The following is a 22,681-nucleotide window of genomic DNA, read 5'->3' on the forward strand; positions in this document are numbered from 1 at the left end:
TGTCTGGTGAGTGCACGGATACCCTTAATTCTGTGTGTGGAAATCCTAGTGGAATGGCAATGCAAGGCATGGTATAGGTCCTGTCTTGTGTCATGGAGAGCGTCTGTCATGATGCTGCTGAAATGCAGCCCATGATTTGACTCCTTTGGACTCAGTCCTTCACAAGGGCATTTCACAAGGTCCTGCAGAGCACCAGGGAGCTGAGGACAGCAATTCAGTAGCCTGTGGTGAAAAGTAGCCACAGCTATGAGCAAGCAACTTGGTTGTCTTCTTTTTCCTTCCTAACATCTGACCCTAACACCAAGGATTACCCTGGGAGTGTTCAAGGCCAGGATGGACAGGGCTTTTGAGAAACCTGGTCTAGTGGTGGTGTCCCTGCCCATGGCAGAGATGTTGGAATCAGAGGGTCTTTAAGGTCCCTCCAAAAGCAAACCATCCTACGATTATGTATCAGTAACCAGTGAATAAATCCCATATCATACTTCCTTATTTCTATGCACATTCAGTGAATGCAAGCTAATCTGTCCATAAGGCTCATGAGAGCCCTTTAGCATGACACTAGAAAGTTGCTTCTTTAGTTTTTCCATTTTTTTCACTCTTCTTGCCTGAAAGTCTGCTTCCCACACAAGCAACCACATAACAAAGGCCATTAATAAAAATGAAAAAGCTTAACCAATATATTGGATTCTTTCCTTTTCAGAGTTATGAAGTTTTTCATAAAGTGCAATACTTGCCAAAGAATACAGTTAAAGGCATGAGCATTTTGTTATATTTCCATTTTAATTAATTAAACTGTCAGAAACATTGTCCAAAGAGCATTCACTCTGACAAACTTGGAAAATCTGGAAAATGTAATGCAAGCGTGATGCTTGTCTATAATTCATGCTCCAGTTTACAGGGGTATTAACTGCACTGCAATCTTTATTACCATTTTGTAAATAAAAATAAAATTGAATAAATGCAGTTTAAGTGCATTGGATTTTTTGCAGAGATTTTAATTTTCCAAACATATTCACCTCCTTCGCCTCCTTCTTTTGCTTTGCACTCTACTGCTTAATGCTTTAAAATATAGATATCAAAACTTAATGTAACATTACAGAAAATTAAGAAATATTTTTTCATTAGTTTGATAGTTAATTTTTTTTATTCTGCTGTAAGCTTGATACTTGAGATTGAGTTTAACACACATACACACACACACAAAATTTTAAAAGGGCTGTCATCCATGTTCAGATTTTCTTACTTGAGCTTTGTACTTACCATGCAGCTGAAATATCTTTGGTATCTAATTGGGTACCATCATAACAATAACTCAGAACAAGAGGCAAACTGGGACACCTTTCTTCTTCCTAGGGCACTTAAATCTTGTATTCAGTTTAATCACCGAGCTCTGCTCAGAGCCCTGATCACTAATTTGGGTGCTTTCAGAATCTCAAGCCTGTGCAACCTGTGCAGTTTAGTGCATCACAGCCAGGCACCCTGAAAGGATTCATCCAGGCTAGCAATACTGAAAACTCAGCTGTACTGTGCCATGCAGGTGCAAGAGCTCATTCAGAAATAAGTCAGCTCAACACATCCCTGTAGAGGGTACGTATACCCCTGGTGACCAAGGAGCACTAACATCTGATGAGCACCAGATCTCTGGGTTTGGTGGTATCAGCTCAGCTCTCTCCAGGCAAGTGTCTGTACACAGAAATCTCACAAGTTTTAAGTGGTTCATTGCTGGTGATACAAAAGAAAATAAATTTAAAACTGAAACATGGGAGGGGGGAAGAGAGAGGAAAATGTTTACAGCTGTTAGAAATGCTGTTAGAAAAAGGTTAAGTTGAAAGAATAAAAAGCAGGAAAGAAGGTCCCAGATATGTGAAGGAGTCCCTTGGCTTTCATTTCGAAAGAAAGCTATAAGCACTTTCCTTTGCCAGAACAGTCTTAGAAATCTGTAACAAGAAAGAAAGAAAGGAAAAATCCTGAAACTCCTTTCCATACTATGAATAAAAGGAGAGGCTGTTCTGTATCTTTTCCCAGACCTAATCTAAGAAGCAATGTACTGAGGGACCCCAGGGCCCAGGAATAAGCTATAACCAAAATAAAGCTGAAGCAGCACAGCCTGTTGCCTTTAGGAAGAGGAAATTTCAAAATATCACAAGCTGCTCTCAGGTCCCTTTTCTCAAGGAGAGCAGTAGGTCCAATATTCCCACTTCTTCAGCACAGTATCTCAGGACAACTCATGTCCAGCTGTCACCTCATGTTTCTCATCTACAATACTGCTGATCCCTACTTTCTCACACTGCCTAGATCCATTCCTTCATTCCTTCCCTTCCCCCTCCCACCCCATCCTTTAATCCACCTATTCTTTCTTTTTCTCCTTCACATCATCTTCTTTCTCAGGTTTTCATCCCAGCTCCACTCTGCATTCCCAGTGTAGGTAGATATAGTTATATAGATTTCAATATTCCTTTTTAAAACAGTGAAGCATTTGAATACCTCAACAATCTGTCAACTTGCACATAACAAACACAAGAAAATAGGTTATTTTTGTTGCCTTGAAACTCATCCTCCTTATCTGCCCTCTTCCATTATTTTCTTTATGGCACCAAAATGATGATAAGCTAGATTTTTTGTTGGGACATGATTTACATATTTATCAGGCAGGTGACTCCAAGGTGCTGAAAAAAGCAAGCATTAAAAAGATGAGATGGAAAGAGATACTTTACAGTAACTTGGCTTAGTTCTTAGCCTGCTTTATGAGAATAAAATCTAATAACAATGCAGTGAAGTTGAAAAACTACTCTGAAATCCTTCAGCATATGAGTTTGGGGTCTAATTTCACACAAGTAACACCCTCGATGCAGCCACATTTGGAATTGCAAGGCATATCTGTGAGAATTAGTAGACTGAAATGATTGAATTTCAGACAGTACTTTTTCTTCTTAACTGCAAGGAAAAATCAAACATAAATGAATGATGATCAAAGAAATAAAGTTAAATTTATGAAGCTAATCCTGACTTAGAATATTTATAGCAAAACAGTGCAAGGCTTTGTATGTGCTGCATAGAGTTATTAGTTAAAAAAATATACTTAATAAGTGACAAGGCCAAATGAAAAATTTTATGTGGTACTGGATACCCACCCAAGTAGTTAAATCAATTCCTTTCTGTTTAATTTTGCTATTTGTTTTTCTATCTGAGCTGCCAATTTTCTAACATATTAGGGAAGAAGTGGGAAAGTCTTTTTGATTGATAACAAGTTCAGATTTTTGTGTCAGATCAGTAGAGATTTTTTTTTCAAAGTAAGAATTTCGTATGTTGCTTTTACATTCTTAGACAATTATTCTACAAAAATTATTTAAATGCTCTTTTTTTAGCTGCCCTGACAAGAACACCAAAACAGTTCACATCACCCTTGACCTGCAGGGTGTACATCATCTTGTCAACATATAAACAAACACATGATGGGCTGTATTTTAATAGATTCTGTAAATATCAAGATCCAATTCATCAAAAAGTTTGCCAAAGTGACAGCTGTGGGGGTTGCAGTATGTAGTTGCATGTCCATTCAGCGTCCTTGCAACAGGATCATTAACAAGAAAATTCAGAGCTACTGATGCTATTTCTTCCACATTATTATTTCTCTGGAAATCTGGGTTAAGCTGCTGTCTGTATATGCCACTTCATGTATAAGAGAAGTATGCAGACTTCCGGGCAGAACCACGGGGACAGCTTTTATAATAATCCCTCTCCTCTCTCCCCATCTTTATCAGACAATTCCTCTGATGTGCTGCACTCTGTCATAAAAGGAGGCTGAGAGGAATTTATAAGCACAGAAACTCTTCCTTTGGAGAATGAACAGAACTCATTTTTGATAAGGTTTACACAGACACAGTAACTTGGTTGGTTTTTTAGCTTTATGAATTTCAAAGCCAGTAGGGACTGTTAGATCATTTGCTCCAGACTATACTTCATGGGCCATTAACTTCTATACAGGAACAGACCTAGAAAAAAGGGGGACGACCAGTACGTGCTTGAGGACTGAGTGGCATGAGTACCTGGTGCCCCTATAATGCCAGGGAATTGTTAAGAGAGTTAATGCCCTGAGGCCCAGAGAAAGCCAGGACAGCCGTACCTGAATCTGCAGAGATTGTTAAATGTGTGCAAGGACAGTGGCAGTCAGCCTGGGGGAAAAACCTGCTGGCTGTGAAATGTAAGGCTAACACCTCACACCGCTACCCCTGACCCAAGGTCCTGCAGCAATTCTCTGACTCACAAAAAAACACAGAGAAAGCAGAATCTATCTGGGCATCTGAGGGAAGAAACTCTCAGAAAACACCCCAGTAAAGATGAGATTTTTTTGTAGTGTACTACAAGGAAGATGCAGACAAACAGTCTTGCTCTCCTCATGTAGGTCCCAGGAGATAAAGTAAAGGTTTTGGAGTTTCACAGGCCATAAAGGCAAAGACTGACATCACTGAATCCAAAGGTGTGCAACTTGACACATCTAACAACCTTTTAAAAGTCAAAGGTGCCAGAATCTTTTAGCAAGACATTCTTATGCTTTACTGCTAAACATATTTACCTTCCTCTTTTGAGATGCATTTCTTCATCTTCAGCTTCAGGTTCTAGCCACGGTATTTTGTTTATCACATCTCATCCATTAAATAGAAAATCCCTTCTGCCAGGTAGGATTTTCTTTTACATATGTAAGTGTCTAAACCAAGAAGTCAAACCAGCTCTAACCTCTTCCATAATGAAGGCAATACATCATGCTCCATTAAGAACTATATTCAAAGGCGGGTTTTTTTTCACAACCTGATCACCTCCACAACCACCTTGTACTCTTTTACAACAGTACTCTGGTTGTGGTCTCTAGACACAAGGTAACTTTTCAAAGACATTTCAGTCATATGATACTAGTCATATTATACAATTTATAGCTACCATGACCCTTTCCTGGAGAGTTTAATGCCATAATGCTCATGGGCAACTCAAACATAAATTCCTATGCTCATGCACAAAGCCAGCTTCTCTCTCCTTGGCCCTTGGTGCCTTTCCAACAGACTCCCTCCAGGACGAGAAGTTTAAGAGACTGATGTATGAATTTTAAATATTTGTCTCTCTTTGAAACTCCTAGCATTTTTGGTTTTGCTTGAATGGAAAGTAACATTGGAGTCTTTTTGCTAACTACAAAATACAAACAACCATGAAACATTGAAGGAAAATGCCTAAAAAATCCTACAGTCTGACAGCAGGGTGAAGCTCAGAAGTCCTGATTCTGGAAGTCACTTCATACTTTTTGTAAGCTACTCAACACCACCATTTTCCAACAAAGCTGAAAGAAATAAATGAAATCTCAGAACTTTGCAGCCATGTTCTGGTAGGAGCTTAAACACGCAGGCCTCCATTCATAGTATTTATAGCTGTCACGCACTCAAGAGAAGAGTCTTCTAACCTGATTGGTTGTAGTTAGGCACAGCAACTGATTTGTGGTTTGGTTTAGTTTGGTTTAAATACAGAAGTTTACTTGGAGCTCTCAAGACCTTAATATGAAACCATTCCACTTTCACCCATAAGATTCATGAGCAGTTTGAGCAAATGTTAGAGCTGATTCAGCCTGTGTATATATGCAAAACTGCCTTAATATGAAGCACACAGTATAAGACCTCTTCTGGCATTTGCAGTTGTATCCTTTGCTCTTGATTAACTTAATCCAACTGAGTAACCCAGTCAGTGTTACAGGTAGGACAAATCACCTGCAGCTATAAATGGAAGATTTAAATTATCTCTCAGTTTTCAGAAAGCCTAGTAAGGTGTTGGTCAAATAGTCACAATTTTTTTCCCAGTGGGCACAGAACAGAGTCATGTCAGAAGGCATGGAGATCCCTCTAATAACAAACACACTCTGGGCACAATGGGGTTCCAGCCCATAAGACAATTACTCTTGCAAGGATTTGCACCCTTGGGCACGGCATTGTGCTAGCAGACGCACACCCACATGGCTTACAGTCCACAGCAAGCTTCTGTCTGGTCAGCTTAGACCAGAGACACAAGTTGGTGCCCAGGTGCTCCTGCCCATGGTCCACCCTTGGTAGGAAACCATGTTTCCTAGTACAGTGCTGAAGATGCTAAAAGATCTTTAAGAAAACTTTGCATGCTCAAGTATATTCATGAAGATATCCCTTAAGGTACTTGCAAGTTTTGAAACCTTGACCTAGATAAAATATTTAAATTCATCAGCAAGAGAATGGGAAAAGCCCAGAGGAGAACATGAGTGTGAAAATTACTAATTCTCATACTTGAATTTGCTGAGAAATAAAAATATCTCTGGTTTTTACATTGAGACTTTCAAATGGTGTGAAGGAGGAAGAAATTCAGTCAGCCTTTTAGTCTTGGATGTTGAACTACACAGGCTTTCTTATACAAAATTTCTCAACATTAATTCTGTTAGATATTTACCAGGTAAGTTAGTATCAAGTTGCAATTACTGGCTGTAGCATTATTTTAATAAAAAATGAAATTACCTGTAGAAATATTAATGTACATCCAGACCAACTTTGCTTTTGAAAGAGAAAACTTTGTTCCACATTTAATGTCAGATGACAGCTAGAATGGATGCTCTCAACAGCAAGCTTACAGTTAATCCTTCAAATAAATCAAATCACCATCACTACAGAAGGAAAATGCCAAAGTGTTTGTTCCCTTTGTAGGGAGCCCTAAAATAAAAGCATATCCTTTTGTACAAAAATTACAAAAATAATTTTTACAGATTTTTACAGAACCAAATAATAAAATAAATAAGACTTTAAGAAAAAAATTAAATAAAATATTAGAAAATAATACAAAACAAAAGTAAGAAAAGTTAAAAACTAGTAAAACAGACACAATGGTGGTCCATATAGACACTAAGTCATCTATAATCATAATTGCCAAGACAGTTAAGCTTTGCCTTAACTATCACTGCAGGCAGCTATTTTCTCTGCAAATGCAGCAGCAGTGTTAAATTCTTGATGTCTTTCATCCCTTAAACAGATGAATGAAAGCCATATGTAGCAGAAGGAGGAGCATTTCTCCTAACCAGCCTGCCAGCCAGTGGCTGGGCACACAACAGGAGCAGTGTTCTGCTCAGCTTCAGAGAGGGCAGGAGGCACTGTGCAAACTTCTTCAGTGGCTATCCTTGTTATTCCCAGTTGTGATTGATAGCATCCTGAGAGGCATTGCTAACTATTTCTGATCATAAATACAGCCGCTGCTACATGTAGGCCTTAGGGTGTAAATGACTAGTGTAGAGTATAGTATGTGGACCTGTGAGAAGAGATAAGTAATAATTTGGAAGAATCAAGAATAAAGGATTAAGGAGAGTAAGACTCTACTGAAGTCTTCAAGTGATCCAAATGGCAGTTACTATGTCTTTGAATGAGAGACTATCTGGTTTGGCTTGGCAGCAAACCATAAAATTGCACACAAATTAGCCTTTCAAAAGTAAAAAAAAAAATCAGTTTAGATAATGAGGTAAAACTTCTGCAACACTATTGCCGCTGGGTCATGTCACTTTTGTGTAATTTGGGCATGAAAATTAACATCTTATTGAATAAACAAAAACTCACAAACGTTAAGAAAAGAGGCAGATAAATATGGTCTTTGGAGGAAAGGGACACTACAGACCTCAGTCTGACCTTCGGCCATCTTTTGTTGGGGATGACAAACCCCAAGGTCAAACATCCACTCAGCCAGAGTTACAGTCTGAGCCCACCCAGACTCAGATTGTAGCTCACTCTAATGCAGGCTCTGCCATGTGGTGGGCTACAGACGCCCCTGAGCCCAGGCTGTGTCGTTGCTGCTGAAGAGTCCCCACTGCTCAAAATTCACCAAACCCCTAGGCTGGGGGCATATTAGCACCATCCAGGAGAAAAAAGCAGAAAGGTTAATATTCCTAAAATACAGTCTTTCATTCCAAGTAACTTGATTGTGATCCTGGTTTGGTCAGAATAGAGAAAGGAATTCAGATGAGGCGACACTGATGTGAAGATTTGATCTTTTGTTTGATACCCATCTTTTTCCTATATATTTTCATGATTAATGTGCAGTCTAAGGCGATGTCAATGTTCATCTTAATTTTGCTTATTTTTTGGATAAAATTTTATCAGAAACTGAGCTTTCTAAACTCTGACTTAAACATGCTAAAAGATATGCAGCAAATTAAATGCTACTGTGTTGGTCCATGAACAACGGAAGAGATTCACCTGCGTGAAAAGCTTTTGTCCCCACACAGAAGGAAGGCCTGGCATTTTTCAGGAAGAAAAATGCCAGAATCTGGGCATGGTATCTGACAATACACAGGCTTGGGTCCATGCTAAAAAGAACACTGCTTAAAACACAGCTGAAGTCCCAGCTTGGTACACTTCAATAACTGCCCCAAAGGATTACAACAGCTTCAAGTGAAATTTCTGAGTTTGTGTAACTTTTTTATGCATTTCTGTTAGAACTGGTCAAAACTAATCTGTAATTTACACTTTTGGATGAAAACCACACCTTCTTTTAAATCAACACTTTTTTTCAGAAATCTATGTTTTGTGTAAGTATTGTGATGATATTTTTGCATCAGTTAAAAAGAAACATATTTCGTAAAGTGTTGCTGTTTCTTCCTGAACTATCTGAATGTGTGCCATCTCAGAATCCTACCAGTCTTCCTGCCAATGGTCCTAAGTCATGGATGAGAAATTTTTTTTAAGTGTTTTTTTGGGTTTTTTTCATCAAATGTCAAATGTCATAATGTTTGCTCTGAAAGACAAATAATTTTTTTAGTGGCAGAAAAATGTCATTTTGTTACTGCAGTTGTCACTGAAATATTGCTGGTCACAATAAAATGAATTGACACAAATCCAGGCTAAAATCTACAATTCTCTCTTCACTTTTCCAACTGGAAAATAAGATGTGCTTTATTAAAAACCGATTGTACAAAAAAAAAAACCTAATCTGAGTTCTCCTCATTTTTGTCAAAGTTGTCGAGCAGCTCTTTCATCTCCTTTTACTGGGGCCGTGGAAATGGGGAAACCATTCAAGACAGCTTGAAATAGAAATAGGAATAAGAATAGAAACAGAAATTGAAACAGAGAAACAGAAATAGATATAGAACTAGATAAAAATAGAATCTAGAAAAGAGAAAACTTTCTAAAAAATTATCTTTACTGAAATAGTGAGCTCATTTTGGAAAATTATGGCCTAAAAATTGTGCCAGTCACCAACCCATACTGCTATAAAATTCCTTCCATATATTGATAAAAACTAACACCCTGCTTTCCACAGTGAATGCTGATGTGGCAAAAGCCAAAAGTACATATCAAATATTTTAAAAGACATAAATAGTGACCTTTATAGAACTAGAAGATTAGTCTAGGTAAAAACAGTGAACCTTAGATTTTCTTACTTCATATGCATTTTAGATGACACTTCACTTAATGTAGGATTACTAGTTTAGGGCTGTAATACTGACCACTACTCTATTTGCAAATCCAGGGCTACGTTACAGGTGAACAACATGAAGAACAGAACTTCCTATGGCCACTATTTCATAGGACCTGGTAGTCATGATAGAACCACTTTTCTCTACTTTGCAGTTCCACAAATGAAATCAAAACATCTTCAGAAATACTCTCAGGTCAATAAATTTGCTTTGTTATACACCAGTAGGTCTCCACACAGAAAGTATCAGGTTGAATTACAGATAAAATACAGAATTGTTTATGTACATCTTGCTAAATCCAGGCAACTAATATGCAACGTAGTACAAACAACAAATTTAGGAGCTACACATTTTTTGCAAGATATAGAAAAAAAAATGTTTTCTTTGACTCAAATATTCATCTAACTAAACACAATGCACTGCTACACAGCCACTGACAGTGCAAACCTCCCTTTTTTCACAGCAAAATATTGTCTTTGGGTCGAATTAATGCATTTACACAAAAGTCCCTTTACATTTACTGCAACACTGTTGTGTGTAGACAGCAGCACATAATATGCAGGTGGATCTGCCAATCTGAAAGAGCTACTCACCAATCTTAAAAAAAAAAAAAATTAAGAATTGTGATTACACTGGTACTGTGTTATTCTGTCATGCCTGAAGACCTCCTTAAATCAAAGCTCCTAGTGACATCAATGGCTATCCTGTCTAGGCAAGGACTGATTAACAGCTGTAGGAATCAGTCTTGATATGCATATGATACAAAACAGCTTTTTGCCAGCTACGACTGGATCTTGTGTAGTTTGCAAAAAGAGCCTCCTGAAAGAACCTGCATTTTAAGACTTTTAACAAGAACATTGCTTGTTTCCATGCAAGTAGAAAGCACTGCAGTTTTGTGGTTGGTGGCCAACCTTTTGTGGCTTTATCATACTTGTTTTAATATAGGAAAACTTCTGGCTTTCCTTCTAGCTTCTTTGCTTTATGACATCATTTCTTGATTGTGTCTTGCAGAAAGAATTGACCCAAATCAAGTTACTGTACTCTATATCTATTTGTTAATTAGAACTTTAAGATGCAACAAATAAAACACACTATCGACTTTTAAATCTTCAATCAAATAAATATTTACAGCTGCAATTTGCCAAAATTATTTACCTTTCAATAACAGATCACAAAAAATATATGTGCTACAGATTCAAGTGAATGCCTTGGCTGTCAACAAACAAATTACAAACAGAAGGAAAAAAAAGTGCTCCGGCTATCGTTACAGGCTATAAATAGCTGATGTGGTTCTACTTTGAAGATGTGTGATCTTCTACATTAGCAGACTTTTTCAATGCATAATTGACCTTGAGATGGAGAATAACCTCACAGTAGAGTGGCTTTTCTTTTAAAGAACAATGAGTATAGGTATTAGAGGATGTGCCTCTTGTCAATGATCATTGCTGAAATCTGCCTATACCACACTGGGACAATCAATTTTGTAAATGATTGCAATAATCAAGGAAATTGCCTAATTTATAAATCCTGGCATACAGCATTTTAATGGATTTCTACATTTTAATGCTGATGCTTTCAAAGCCAAATGAATTGTTGTCCAAGCTGTCACTACACAAAATGATAAAAACATTCAGTCTTGAGGGTAACTACCTCTCATGGATATTCAGACCATCAGGTACATAATCACTCATTAGGAAACATGCGATAGTTTCCAGTTACAAGCTAATGGCAAAAAAGCCACAGTTTCCTTACTAAAGAACCTTCTGAGAGCTGAGGACTAAAAGCAGCTGAGAATTACTGAAATAAGACACTAATAACTTTCCTAGCATCCTTCGTCCAGTAAGACAGTCCCCTTTTTTTCCATAGGTAAAAATCTAGAATAATCTTATTTCTATGACTAAGAGGCTGATCTAACAACTTTTTGACCACGGATTCTGTCAGAGCAGACATTGTTCAAACGGAAGGAGAACAAATGCAGGACATGATGGCATGGCTGCAGCTGGTGGGTAATCCTACCTAAACCACCCTCCAACTCACTCTCCACCCTGAAGCTGCTTCTGCAGACCTAGTGGTACACGCACTGCTATTCTCAGTTAAACCTTAAGCAATTGATTTCAGCCAATAGTGGGCTGGCAGTGCTTTACTTACTGCTCAATCTCACTAACCTGACATTTATGGTGTACTGATTGGCCTATGTCAGTGGTGGTGGTTGTAAATTCACTTTGAAAAGCTTTGTGTTAACAGCCTTCAACCAGGCTCCGAGACGAGTATGAGCAGGCAAGCTGACAATTGCTCGACCTCCTGCCCTTATTACAGTGAGTAAATCAGGCTTTGAGCCATTAGGCTGGAGCCCGAGGCCTGCGCAAAAAGGATTGACATGACTAAAGGTCAACCTCTGTCACACATGTGTAACAATTTGGATAATGGAATTCTGTAACTTATCTGGAAAAGGTGCCAAGTGTGTAGAGGGAAGGTATAGCCTGGGCTGAATTTTCCAGCTTTTATGTTAAGGGATTACTTAAAAGTCTGCACTTTATGTGCATTTGATGCCGCAGAATCTAGGGGACCAAAGTGTGTAGAGCAGTGGTTGAGGCACTTCTGCAGAATATTGAGTGTTACCACCACCTGGAAAAGCACATAGCACTGTTTCGTTTAGTCAAATCTATAATAAATACATTATTGACGTCAGGCCCACAACACGTTTTGGGCACTTGTATAGGTCATAGAAGTACTGCCTTTATTTACCAATTTTGAATCAAAAGTCAGTAAAAATAATTACCTATTAATGATATCATAAATTAATTGCACTTTCAAGCCTTACAAACTAGTCTCATCCAACAGTGGAAATCACTTTTATAATTAATTAAATTAAAAGGTCAAATGTTTCCATTACACTGGTGCCTAGTCAGCAATGCAGAAAGGTAGTGGTCAAATAAGGACAGAATGAGCTTTTATATTTATTTGTGTTCCACTTCAGTATTTTTGCATATTACATAATGAAATCTCCAAGGTGAGATTATGTGCCATGGAAAAACAGATAGTCCCTGCATGATCTAGCAATTCAGAAAATATTTTTTTTTCTGGGAATAGTGTGTATCTAGACGCATGCATGTTCCATGCAGTCCTCAGAATTCCTGTTTTCAGTAACACTGTTAAAATTCTGGGGCTGTATCCAACTCCAAACACCAAAGTGTATTCCAAACTTCACTTTGTTCAATGGGAAGAGAATCTGTCCCCATGCCAAATTAAATTAATTTTGTAGCACATGTGCTTAGGCATGCAATACACACACTCTGTAGACAGAAAAAAAACCACACCAAAACCATGGAGATACATTAAAATAACGCATAAGAAAGTCTTGTAAAAGTCACAGGTCTTCTAAAAGAAACATCAGGGTTTTTTGTAGCTTTTCTACAAACTGAAATTATTACATATAAAGTACCTTCCACACTTGTGATAGCACTAACTTTTTATGGATCTTAAGAAAGGAGTTTGTAACTAATAGAAGTTATCTGGGAAAATGTGTTAGTAAGTGATCCAGAAATACCCATGATAGAGGGCTGCTTTGTAGATGCTTAGCGCAATTTTCTTCTGGGTTACACAAATGGAGCCTTCTTACTGAGCTTACAGCTTAGCATGCTACTGACTACAACATTAGTGATATTTTCCCACATCACGGGAAATTGAAATCCATGTAAAAATAAAAATTATTGGTCTTTTTCAGTGGAAAATAAATGCAAGGGTCATACATCACACAAAATCCTCAGCAATGGCAAAACAAAAAAATAACAGAATGGCACCAGCTGTTACTCTGAATAACTCAAGATACAATAAGAAAGTAACTAAGGAGTTTTTTCAAGACAAAATTACTTGAATTTCATGCACATGACAAATTTAAAACAGAGCTGACAAGCAGTCTGGAATACTAGATGACGGATTGTTGAGAAACATAATTTTTACTTTAACAGAACGACAGCATGCACATAAATCTATCCCCCAGTGCTTTTTTGTAACAGCAAATTTAGTCCAAAACTGCAGCCTTGAGAAACTGGAGAAGAATCTATCACCATAACTGCAATGAGTGCTTCATTTGAAGTGCAAGGATTCTCTGTGCATATTAATTTGTTCCAAAATGTCCAGTATTGCGGCATGGATCCTGGCCAGTGTGCATCCCAGCAAAATGCCTGTCCTGCCTGTTCTTGGTCCAGCAGAAGGCAAAGGCAATGTTTTCTTTTGCTTCAGTAGAGACACAAGAAGGCCAATAAGTACCCACATGGTACTTTATTAAGATGACATGCACACTTTCTTGAGCCAGTTAATTTGGGGGGTGGGGGTGAGGGGGAGAGAAGGAAGGAAGCAGGGGAAGAGAGGGAATTTTTTAGGGGGAAAATCAGTTACACAGATTTAGCATTTTCTATTTACTAATGAGCATCCTGATATATATATATATATTTTTTTTTTATTATTATTATTATTATTATTTATATTTTTATTTATATTTATATATAAAATTTTGCTCATCCATGTAAAAAGACGTTGCATATAATAATTACCTCCAAAAATGCTAAATTTCAATTAAGTCAAGTCAAAAAGAAGTGAAATCATATATTTGACATTTTTAGGCTGTTGCAACTAAAAAAAAAAGTGGTTATTTGACCACTCATGAAAGAAAAAAAAAAAAAAAAAGATATAGCAAACTCATTATCAAGCACATGAAGAACAGGAAACGATAAGACTGTATCCTTTGATATGTCTGTCAGTAAAAGTTTTTTCATCTAAGCTGCATTTGTAGGGGAAAAGACCATTTACAAATTAGCTGTTTCCAGAATTCACAGTTTAAAGTTGGGAGCCTGAAAAATTTTGACTACTACAATGCATGCACATTTAAAGCTCAATGTTTTATTCTAATAGAATTTAAGTGTATATCGTATACATTCCTTAAGTCTACTCTCATTAAATTTTGATGTTAAACAGAAAGGGGAAACCATGTGCAACTAGATTAATTTATCTCCAGGGAGTAAGGACACATTAATAATTGAGATAATGTTTTCATATATGTTGGAATCAAGTGTGCCTTTCCACTTCTTTATTAGAAAACACATTAGCGGAAAATTATCTCATTCTCATCAGTAAGACCTAATTGCTAAGAAAGTCTCTGTTTCTTTGCAATAACAAAAGGATTATTCTCACTACTTCAAAATAGAAAAAAAAAGGGATCAAAAACATTATGAAGCACTGCTGGAATAAATGCCTGTATTACCAAAGAGAATGTTTATTTAATACGCCCAGTCCTGTTTTTGTTTTAAACAAATCAGAGTTTATTGTATTTTTATAAAATACAAGCAAACTCTGGTTATAGAAGTGGGCCAAAGGGGGAAAAAAAAGCACTACAGCTGAAATGACTAATATGTTTGGCTTTCTGAAAGACTGATCTTTCTGTAAGTTATAAAAAATTATCTTGGCCGATTGTGAGAGCTCTATAATTTCCCATGAACACCCATAGGTGTCGAGGCCTGTTGTGAGGTAATGGAATGGTATGTAACTCACTCTGAGCACTGCACATTATGCTCTGTGGATTACATACAAAGCAAACATCGAGTGCATGGTGGGAACACTTGTGCAGACAGGCTGAAGCATATTTCCATATGAACTATACATCAAATGCAGCGCTTCTGATGTTTCCCACAACAAAGAGTATAAAGAAAAAAGCAACCAAAAGAGTGACTACACTTAAAAGTGTTCGCAATAGCCCTTCTGTTTGCCTGGTGTACGCAAAGAACTGTAAACTAAACAAATAAACTCTGAACTAAAACAAATATCTATCAACTTTACATTGCTGAGAGTAAAATAATAAAATGCAATTTTTGATACTAAAAATGCAAAATTCTCTCCATAAAGTCTATTGAGACCTAATGCTGAACAGCTGATCTGTAGACAGACTTGCATTTGCAGCTGTGTGGGAAATATTGGTGAAAGAGAATGGACTAAAGTCACAACTTTATAAAGGGAGTATGATGAAACATTTATTTATCATTTAGAGTGATTTATTCCACAGTCCTATACCATGTAACTAAATGAGCACAGACTATTTAGATATATACTGTCATTTGCTTTTACGTATTTTCATAGATCATGTTCTGTAAAATTACACTTTCTGATTACTTTCTTTTAATATATTTTTCTTTATTAAACATTGGTCTTCTGACAGACAAAGTACGCCAAATTGAAAGACAAAACAAATGAGAAACAGCAAAATTTTGGCTAGAGCTTAGAGTATGTGTTTCTTTGATAACAGTTTTTGTCATTAACAGAAATAATTCAAGACAATGAGTTGCCCAGCAATACATTATTATTAAATAAAATTGAATTCTTGTTTTTAAGATAATTCCATTAAAATGCATGCATTCATTTTACTAGCCAACAGGAAATCTGTGTTGTGTATTAAGAGCACAAGAGTAATCCCAAACAAAAACTGAGCTGACAAGAACTTATGGCCTGAATCTGGTGCATACAGTAGTACTGGTTGTTATTTTTTCATTGGTATCTTTTTGGGTTATGCTTTTAATTTCTCTAAAATGCCCTAGCTTCTTTCATTGCTTCAAAACATTTTTTAAGTTAAACTGAAATAGCATAAAAAATCTTGCTTATTACAAAAGGTATTGTCAATATTTGCAACTTTACTTGCATAAAACTAATTAATACATTTTAAAAAATTAAACTCATCTTGTAAATATTTATGGAAAAATTATCTGACTCAATTTATCTAAATTTCAGTATTTATTGTAATATGTGGATCTCATTTTACTATTATATATTCTGTTAATTTGAGTAGTCTAAACCACAATACCCTTCTTAACAATTACAGCCCTCAACATCATTATAAAGTGTTCTATAAAAAATATTTGATGGATAACGTATCCCAAAATACTGTAATTATAATCACTGGGCTTTGGTAGGAAAAGGTTAAAATCCATATTGTCAATATCTGCTGTACAAGAGAAATTCCATCTCCACTGGAGGCAGCAGCAAAACTCCCAATCACTGCAATTCATCCAGTTCTACTGATCACATTCAGGTGTGTTCTGAGACTGATCTTTTTAATGTGAAAGTCTTGCCACAATGACGTTTTTGGGTAAATACCTTGAGACAAAGACCCCGGTGTATTTATTATTTGTTTACACGTAGGAAAAGCATAGGAGCTCCGACTCTTCCACACCCCCAAAGATCCATTCACTTTCACTGTACACACACTGAAGACAGCAAAAATATTCTGCACCTTCATGGATTCCTCATATTCTGAAGATTTGAATTTGATGTAGATGAGCAAATACCACTGATCTATGGGCCTGTTTCTACTGACTGTTGCAGTTAGTTTTGAGGCAAGCAGAGAATGCAGCTGTAGAGGACTAAGCAGAACTAAAAAATTATACCTTCCAGTACAAATCCAAGAAGAAATTAATGGCAAAAGACTAGGAAGAGAGTAAGGTCTTTCTGACACACAGGGATTATAGGTTCTTCCTAACAGTTATCACTGTTACCCTCTCTAAGACAGTGACACATATTTAAAAAAAAAAAACCAGCAGCTTTGAGATATCTGAAAGTGGCTTTCACAAAAAAGTACTGGAAATCTCCTTAGGGGAATGCAGAGTAGGTACAGGACCAGAGCTGAACTAAACTGAACAAGCACTAACTCCACACACTACAAAGGGTCAGGCTGTAGAACAGGATCCTGGGCTTATTTCAGCAGCTTTTCTTGGACTGGTCGGGGGCCACAGCAATGGTACAGCTCTCCATCTCAGCCCACATGCACTGCTCTAACATGGTACCGCTGGTGCTGTGACCTGAGAGCTCCATCAGCTCTTGTAACTCTGGTCAAAATACAGAAAGCACTGGGTGTTGTATTAGCTTCAGACTTCTCTGATCAAGACTCTCTACTACACATTACAGCACCTGCAACAGTCCATGCCAGCCAGTCCGATGTGCTATCCACCAGTTTTCTGGCTACCTTTTTCACAGCAAGGCTTGTGCTTGCACTTGGCTATATTTTCAAACCTGCTTACTCGGTTTATTCGAATTGTGGGTTTGTTTGTTTATCTTCACGGCTAGTTCTGGTGCTAATACTGCATACAATCACACTCCATGTTTACTTCAAAAATATCAAATTTGACAAGGAAGGAAAGACGAAAACTTACTTCCCAGAGATGCTGAGTGTTCCTGATGGCACCTGCTTGAACCTTCTCTGGCAAGAGCAAGATTCCCTGGAAGGGCCCAATCCAGGTGCCCTGCTGGATCCGTTGTGCCGCACAAATGCCGTAGGCCAGGCCAGGCACGGTGCTGGTGCACAGACACACTTCCCGGGGTAGGTCCCGGAGCCACTCCGGGATCTCGGGCGGAGGGGCTGCTGCGGCCGGGCTGCTTGTGCCCACCAGCCGGCGCAGGGAGTGCAGGGGCCCGTGCATAGGGCACTCACCGTTGCGGTTATCGGCACACATGTCACATCCTGAGGGACAAAGAGGGAAAAGCGCTGTCAGTGCGGTGCTGCTGTCCACCACCGTCACCACTGCCACGGGCCACGTCATGCAGATCCCTGTGCTTGTGCTGCCATTTCGTGGCAGTACTGCCAGCAGTCATGCACACCGTGCCCTTCTGAGCGTTGCTTAGGCTCTTTCCCAGATCTTACCAAAGCCTTAAATAAGAAATTCCAAAGGCTAAGCAGAAATCCTGCAGACAATTTGCAAGCCTTGTGTATTCACAAACCTGCCAAGATTAATTTACTTTAGCAATGTTTTTAAAGATGAATTTTTTGACTAATACAAATAGTCCAGTTAAACCATCCCAGTGTGTTTCAGAGAGACATTTTAAAACACAGTCATAGCGTGTTACAACTCCCTCTCAACTGCCTTACCACAGCTCAGCCCAAGGGCTTAATTGGAACAAGATTTAATTTAGTCCTTATTTTAAATGAACATCCCCTCTGGTTTTTACATCCACATGTGTGTGTGCATGCCTGTCTGTTTGGAAAATAAAATAAATAAACCAGAACCTCATGAATGACAAATTGGAGCCTGCATGCGCATTTACTTTACTAAAGACAAATCTAATCTTAAAACTGAAATTATGCAGCAAATATTTCTGGGCACACACTTGAAATTTTATTTATTGAATGGGAATGCATGTTCTTTGCCTGTAACATGCAAATGAAGCTAAGAAAAGACCAAAACAGCATATCTGAGTTCATGGGAAATTCCTGTGAAAAAGATCAGTTTGTAAAACTATTAATTTCCCTAACTGTTGTTAATAACAAATGATGTGTCTCTATTTTGGGAAGATCCTACCATGACTTTTCTTTTCTGAGCAGAGAAAATTTTGGTTAAATGTTTCCACTGAACACTATTCCACATGCCATAAATGTACATCTTCCAGGAAAATGTTTCATGTTCAAGAAATTAATTTCTCTGGAGATATGCCGAGTTAACATAACAACGAATCTCTTGAAATAAATTGCCGTCTTCTTCACATTTCATTTTCATAGCACAATAAATGTTTTCATATAAATTTATTCCAGAAATACAAAGAAAAACCAATAATTATGGCATACTACTCTTGTAGCGAGTCCTACATCTTTCCCCTAATAATTTTATATACCACTCCTTATAAAAACAGAGCACAGCATTCACTACAGAAGCAAGACTTTCTTGGTCTATGCCACAGATTTAGACTTGCTAGACTGCCGGCAACCACAGTTTCAATTCTCAGGGGCCCTGACTCAGATGTTCTTCTTTCCAAACTGGATGTACTGAGTATTAAGGAGGCCTCTTTCCTATGGATCCTTCAAAGGAAAACCCTCCCCTCATTTCAGTTTATTGTCCTAAGGGACAATAAAAGATGCATCCTCAAATGATTGCTTCTATGTGTATTCTCCAGTTTTAGACATGCTACATAAACACTCTTTCCCGCCATCCTCTTTTAAATTTTACCATTAAAAAAATGATGCATTCAGCAACAAGAAATTATTACTAAGTTACACGTGGAAGCTAATTTCCCTCAATTTCCCTTATACACCTTTGGGTCTTGCCGAAAATGCCTGTCTCCACCTGATGCTTGCCTGTCCAAGTTCCCTACCAGCAGCGCCTGTTACAGACCCCAGCAGAAGGCAGGGAGACAAGCCCTGAGTTGTGCATTGCTCTGTAGCCCCTGCAGAAGGGCTGCCGGTGAAACTGGTCCCAAGCCATCCATGCCTCGAACAGGTCCGGGCAGGGGGCAGGTGGCAGAGGAGTGCCGGCCGGCGCGGCAGGACAAGGCCACTTAGTGGGGACGGCGGCAGGACAAAGCCACCTAGTGGGGACCGCTCTTAGGTCGGCAAAAGCGCGACTTGGACTGGAGGATGCAGTTTCTCCTTGCCCTAAGGACACAATCGCTGCCGCAAAACGGCTTCTCTTGGGATAAACTGCCACTGCAGAGGGGTTTTGCTCTCTCAGCCACGTCAATTAGAGGTGGATGGCTGACGGAGGAGGGGATTTGCAGACCCCAGGGAAGCTATTTCTGGAGAATCCTAAAAGAATGCAGCAGATATTCCTACAACCATTCTGAGGCATAAGGAATAAAAGGCTTCAAGCATATGCTGGAGAGGGAGGGAATGTGGCAGCGGGCAGTTGGGATTTTTTTTTTTTTTTTTTTTCCACAACTGGTTTGGAAAGTGAGGTTCACCACGGCATCTTTTCTTTCCTTTCCTCTTCAAAACCAGACCTCAAGAAACCCTGTAGTTTTGGCATGTACAAAGATGTTAGGGGCAGCACTGCTGTTTGGCACTGGAGATTACATAAGAAAGGATCCCAGATAGGAAAAGTGAAGAAAAAAAACCCCAAACAACGGAAAAAGAAAACCCACAATCCAAAACATTTTGGCATGTGATATATTCTAAACAGATTGTGGCTGAACTTTATGATCTACAGTTGGACTTGATGACTTCACAGGTCTTTTCCAGCACAAATTGTTCTATGATTCTATAAAATCAATATATTTCAATCTACCCATGCAAGTTAGAAAGAAAACATCTTACAGGAAAACTGAGAGCTTAAAGAAATAATGTCTAACCATGAAGTCAGTTAGCACCTAGGGTAGGCCCTTGAGTTATAATTATTTGCACTGCTTTAATATTTTCTAGATAGGCAACCCTCCTCATAACTAGCTGATTACAATGGCTTTCTTGGAGGAACTGAATCTCTGGAGAAATTTACATTAAACCTGCGACAGTATCTTCTTTACTCCAGTCAGACAATCTCAGTGTCAAGTTCCTGCATCCAGCCACCAGATATACATAAATTTTCATGCACAAAAATTTCAGTACCTGCCTAGAACAATAATTTCTTAACCTCTTTCTGACAATATCTGTGCATCAATTTGGGTTAAACATTTTATTTCTACATTCCCAAGAAAAAGAAATTAAGAAATTGTCAAGGAGTATAAACAAACCCTGTGTCACTGTCATTTACCCTTACAGAAAGTCACACATGGTGATATTTATTTTCCAGTGTCCAAAAACAGTGGTAATGTCTTAATGCTTGGCAGTCACAGTATCTGATCCCCTGCTATGTTCCTTTCCCCTTTGTCCTGCCAAAGCTGAAAATTTGGAAAATGGAACATCTTTTGAAACTGTTTTGGCTAATGTCTTGTTGATGAGAAGGGAGGAATCTGTCTTTAATACTAAGCAGTACTGAAATTCTTCTTAGTTTCATGCTTCATACATTTAGCTTTAGTTGTTATGTAATTGCACAAATAAAATCTTTAAAAATTCTCATAAATGTTATAAGGAATGGAAGCCATCCTAGCTATATTTTACCATGCCTGGAGTAAAAAGCTACTGTGCATCTTTTCCTCTTCTGTAACTAACTTCCCTGTAAAAGTGAAGCGTCCATTTAAAGACCATCTCTGTAACCAGTGTATTCCTTTGCCTCAGAGGACAAGGGAAGGATTTCCTTCATACCATATTGGGGGGGAAAAAATCGAGAACTTCAAGACTTGCACACTACCCTGCCCCACAGCAGGATGAACAGCATCATCTTTGTGTATGCTGCAGAGTACAATGTGACACACTGCACCAGCATGCTGAATAAGACGTGGAGAAGAAGCGAGGGCTTGAGAGGGAGAGTGCTGTGGTCCACTGACATCATCAGACTCTCCAAACTGGATGGTGGCCACGCTGGTGTGGAGTGTTCACGTGAAGGGGATGCTTCTGCAAGTGTGAACTTCCCAGAGGATGGCCAGATAGGGTGACAAGGAGAGCTGTCCTGTGCCCTTCCTCCAGTTTTGGCCTCAGAGAGCAGCTGAGTGTGAGTACAGGTCTTCACTGAGAACAGTTGAAATGGATAATTCCACTTTCTGTAACAGCATCAGCCAAGCCCCAAATCAAGTCAAGAAGAAGCAAGAAATGTAAGAAAATTGGAGGACTTGCTGAAAATGGAAAAATAAAGGAGGATTGCAGCCAGAGCAGAATATGTCCTGATAAAATCTACAGATGCAGAAGGTAAAGTCAGTGGGAATACTCCACTGCAGGCCCAGATACAGCCAAACACTTTGGAAGGAGATCAATTTCCTTCTTTATACCTTCATATTATATAGATAAGGAGGATTAAGGAAAGGAAGATGCAAGAAAAATAAAATTAAAGGATTTCCTAGTGGAGCTGTTTGACCTGGTTCTTATGGAAGGACTGCAATATGTTACTGTTTATGTGCCTTCAGAAAAATGAACATAGTAATGCCAATACTATAACTCCATGTGGGTACACTTAAAAGTACTAAACCTAAGCAAAAGGACATATCATTGCCCCCAAAATGTAATTTTAAACATGCACCAACATAAATAACGCTACTACTGCACACTTTTTAAGCAAATCTGAAAGGAAAAACCTTTTATCAGTGAAACTAGTGTTTAACACAGTGTTTTTACCAGCAAACCAGCTGTAACAATAAATGAAAGTAATACATTTTTTCCTCAGCAATAATATGCTTCAAAGGTGCAGTTAGACTGGATACCTGCAGTTTGCTGGTATTAAAGAAGGATGGCCTCTGACCCTTTGCTTCATAATTCACCACAAGCATGCAGGTATCCAGTGTAAGTGGCCATCATTTCACATGGTATTACTCACTTGCAAGTATAAATCACTACGGCTGGCCCTGCATCCCTGTCTGGGCCCGGGTACCCGGCTAAGCAGGAGGGAGGGCTGGAAG

General features: G+C 38.4%; 1 protein-coding gene across 1 annotated transcript in view; it reads right to left on the bottom strand.

Annotated features, from left to right (window-relative positions):
* The window catches only part of PRDM6 (PR/SET domain 6), a 73,651-nt gene that overhangs the window by 45,851 nt on the left and 5,119 nt on the right, over nucleotides 1–22,681 (bottom strand). Inside the window, exon 2 of the mRNA XM_041395975.1 lies at nucleotides 17,647–17,954. Within this exon, the coding sequence (XP_041251909.1) occupies nucleotides 17,647–17,954 (308 nt within the window). The remainder of the gene's footprint in view (nucleotides 1–17,646; nucleotides 17,955–22,681) is intronic.

This window comes from Onychostruthus taczanowskii, unplaced genomic scaffold (assembly GCF_017590055.1).
Source record: "Onychostruthus taczanowskii isolate IOZ18803 unplaced genomic scaffold, ASM1759005v1 scaffold122, whole genome shotgun sequence".
In the NCBI taxonomy this organism is placed as follows: Eukaryota; Metazoa; Chordata; class Aves; order Passeriformes; family Passeridae; genus Onychostruthus; species Onychostruthus taczanowskii.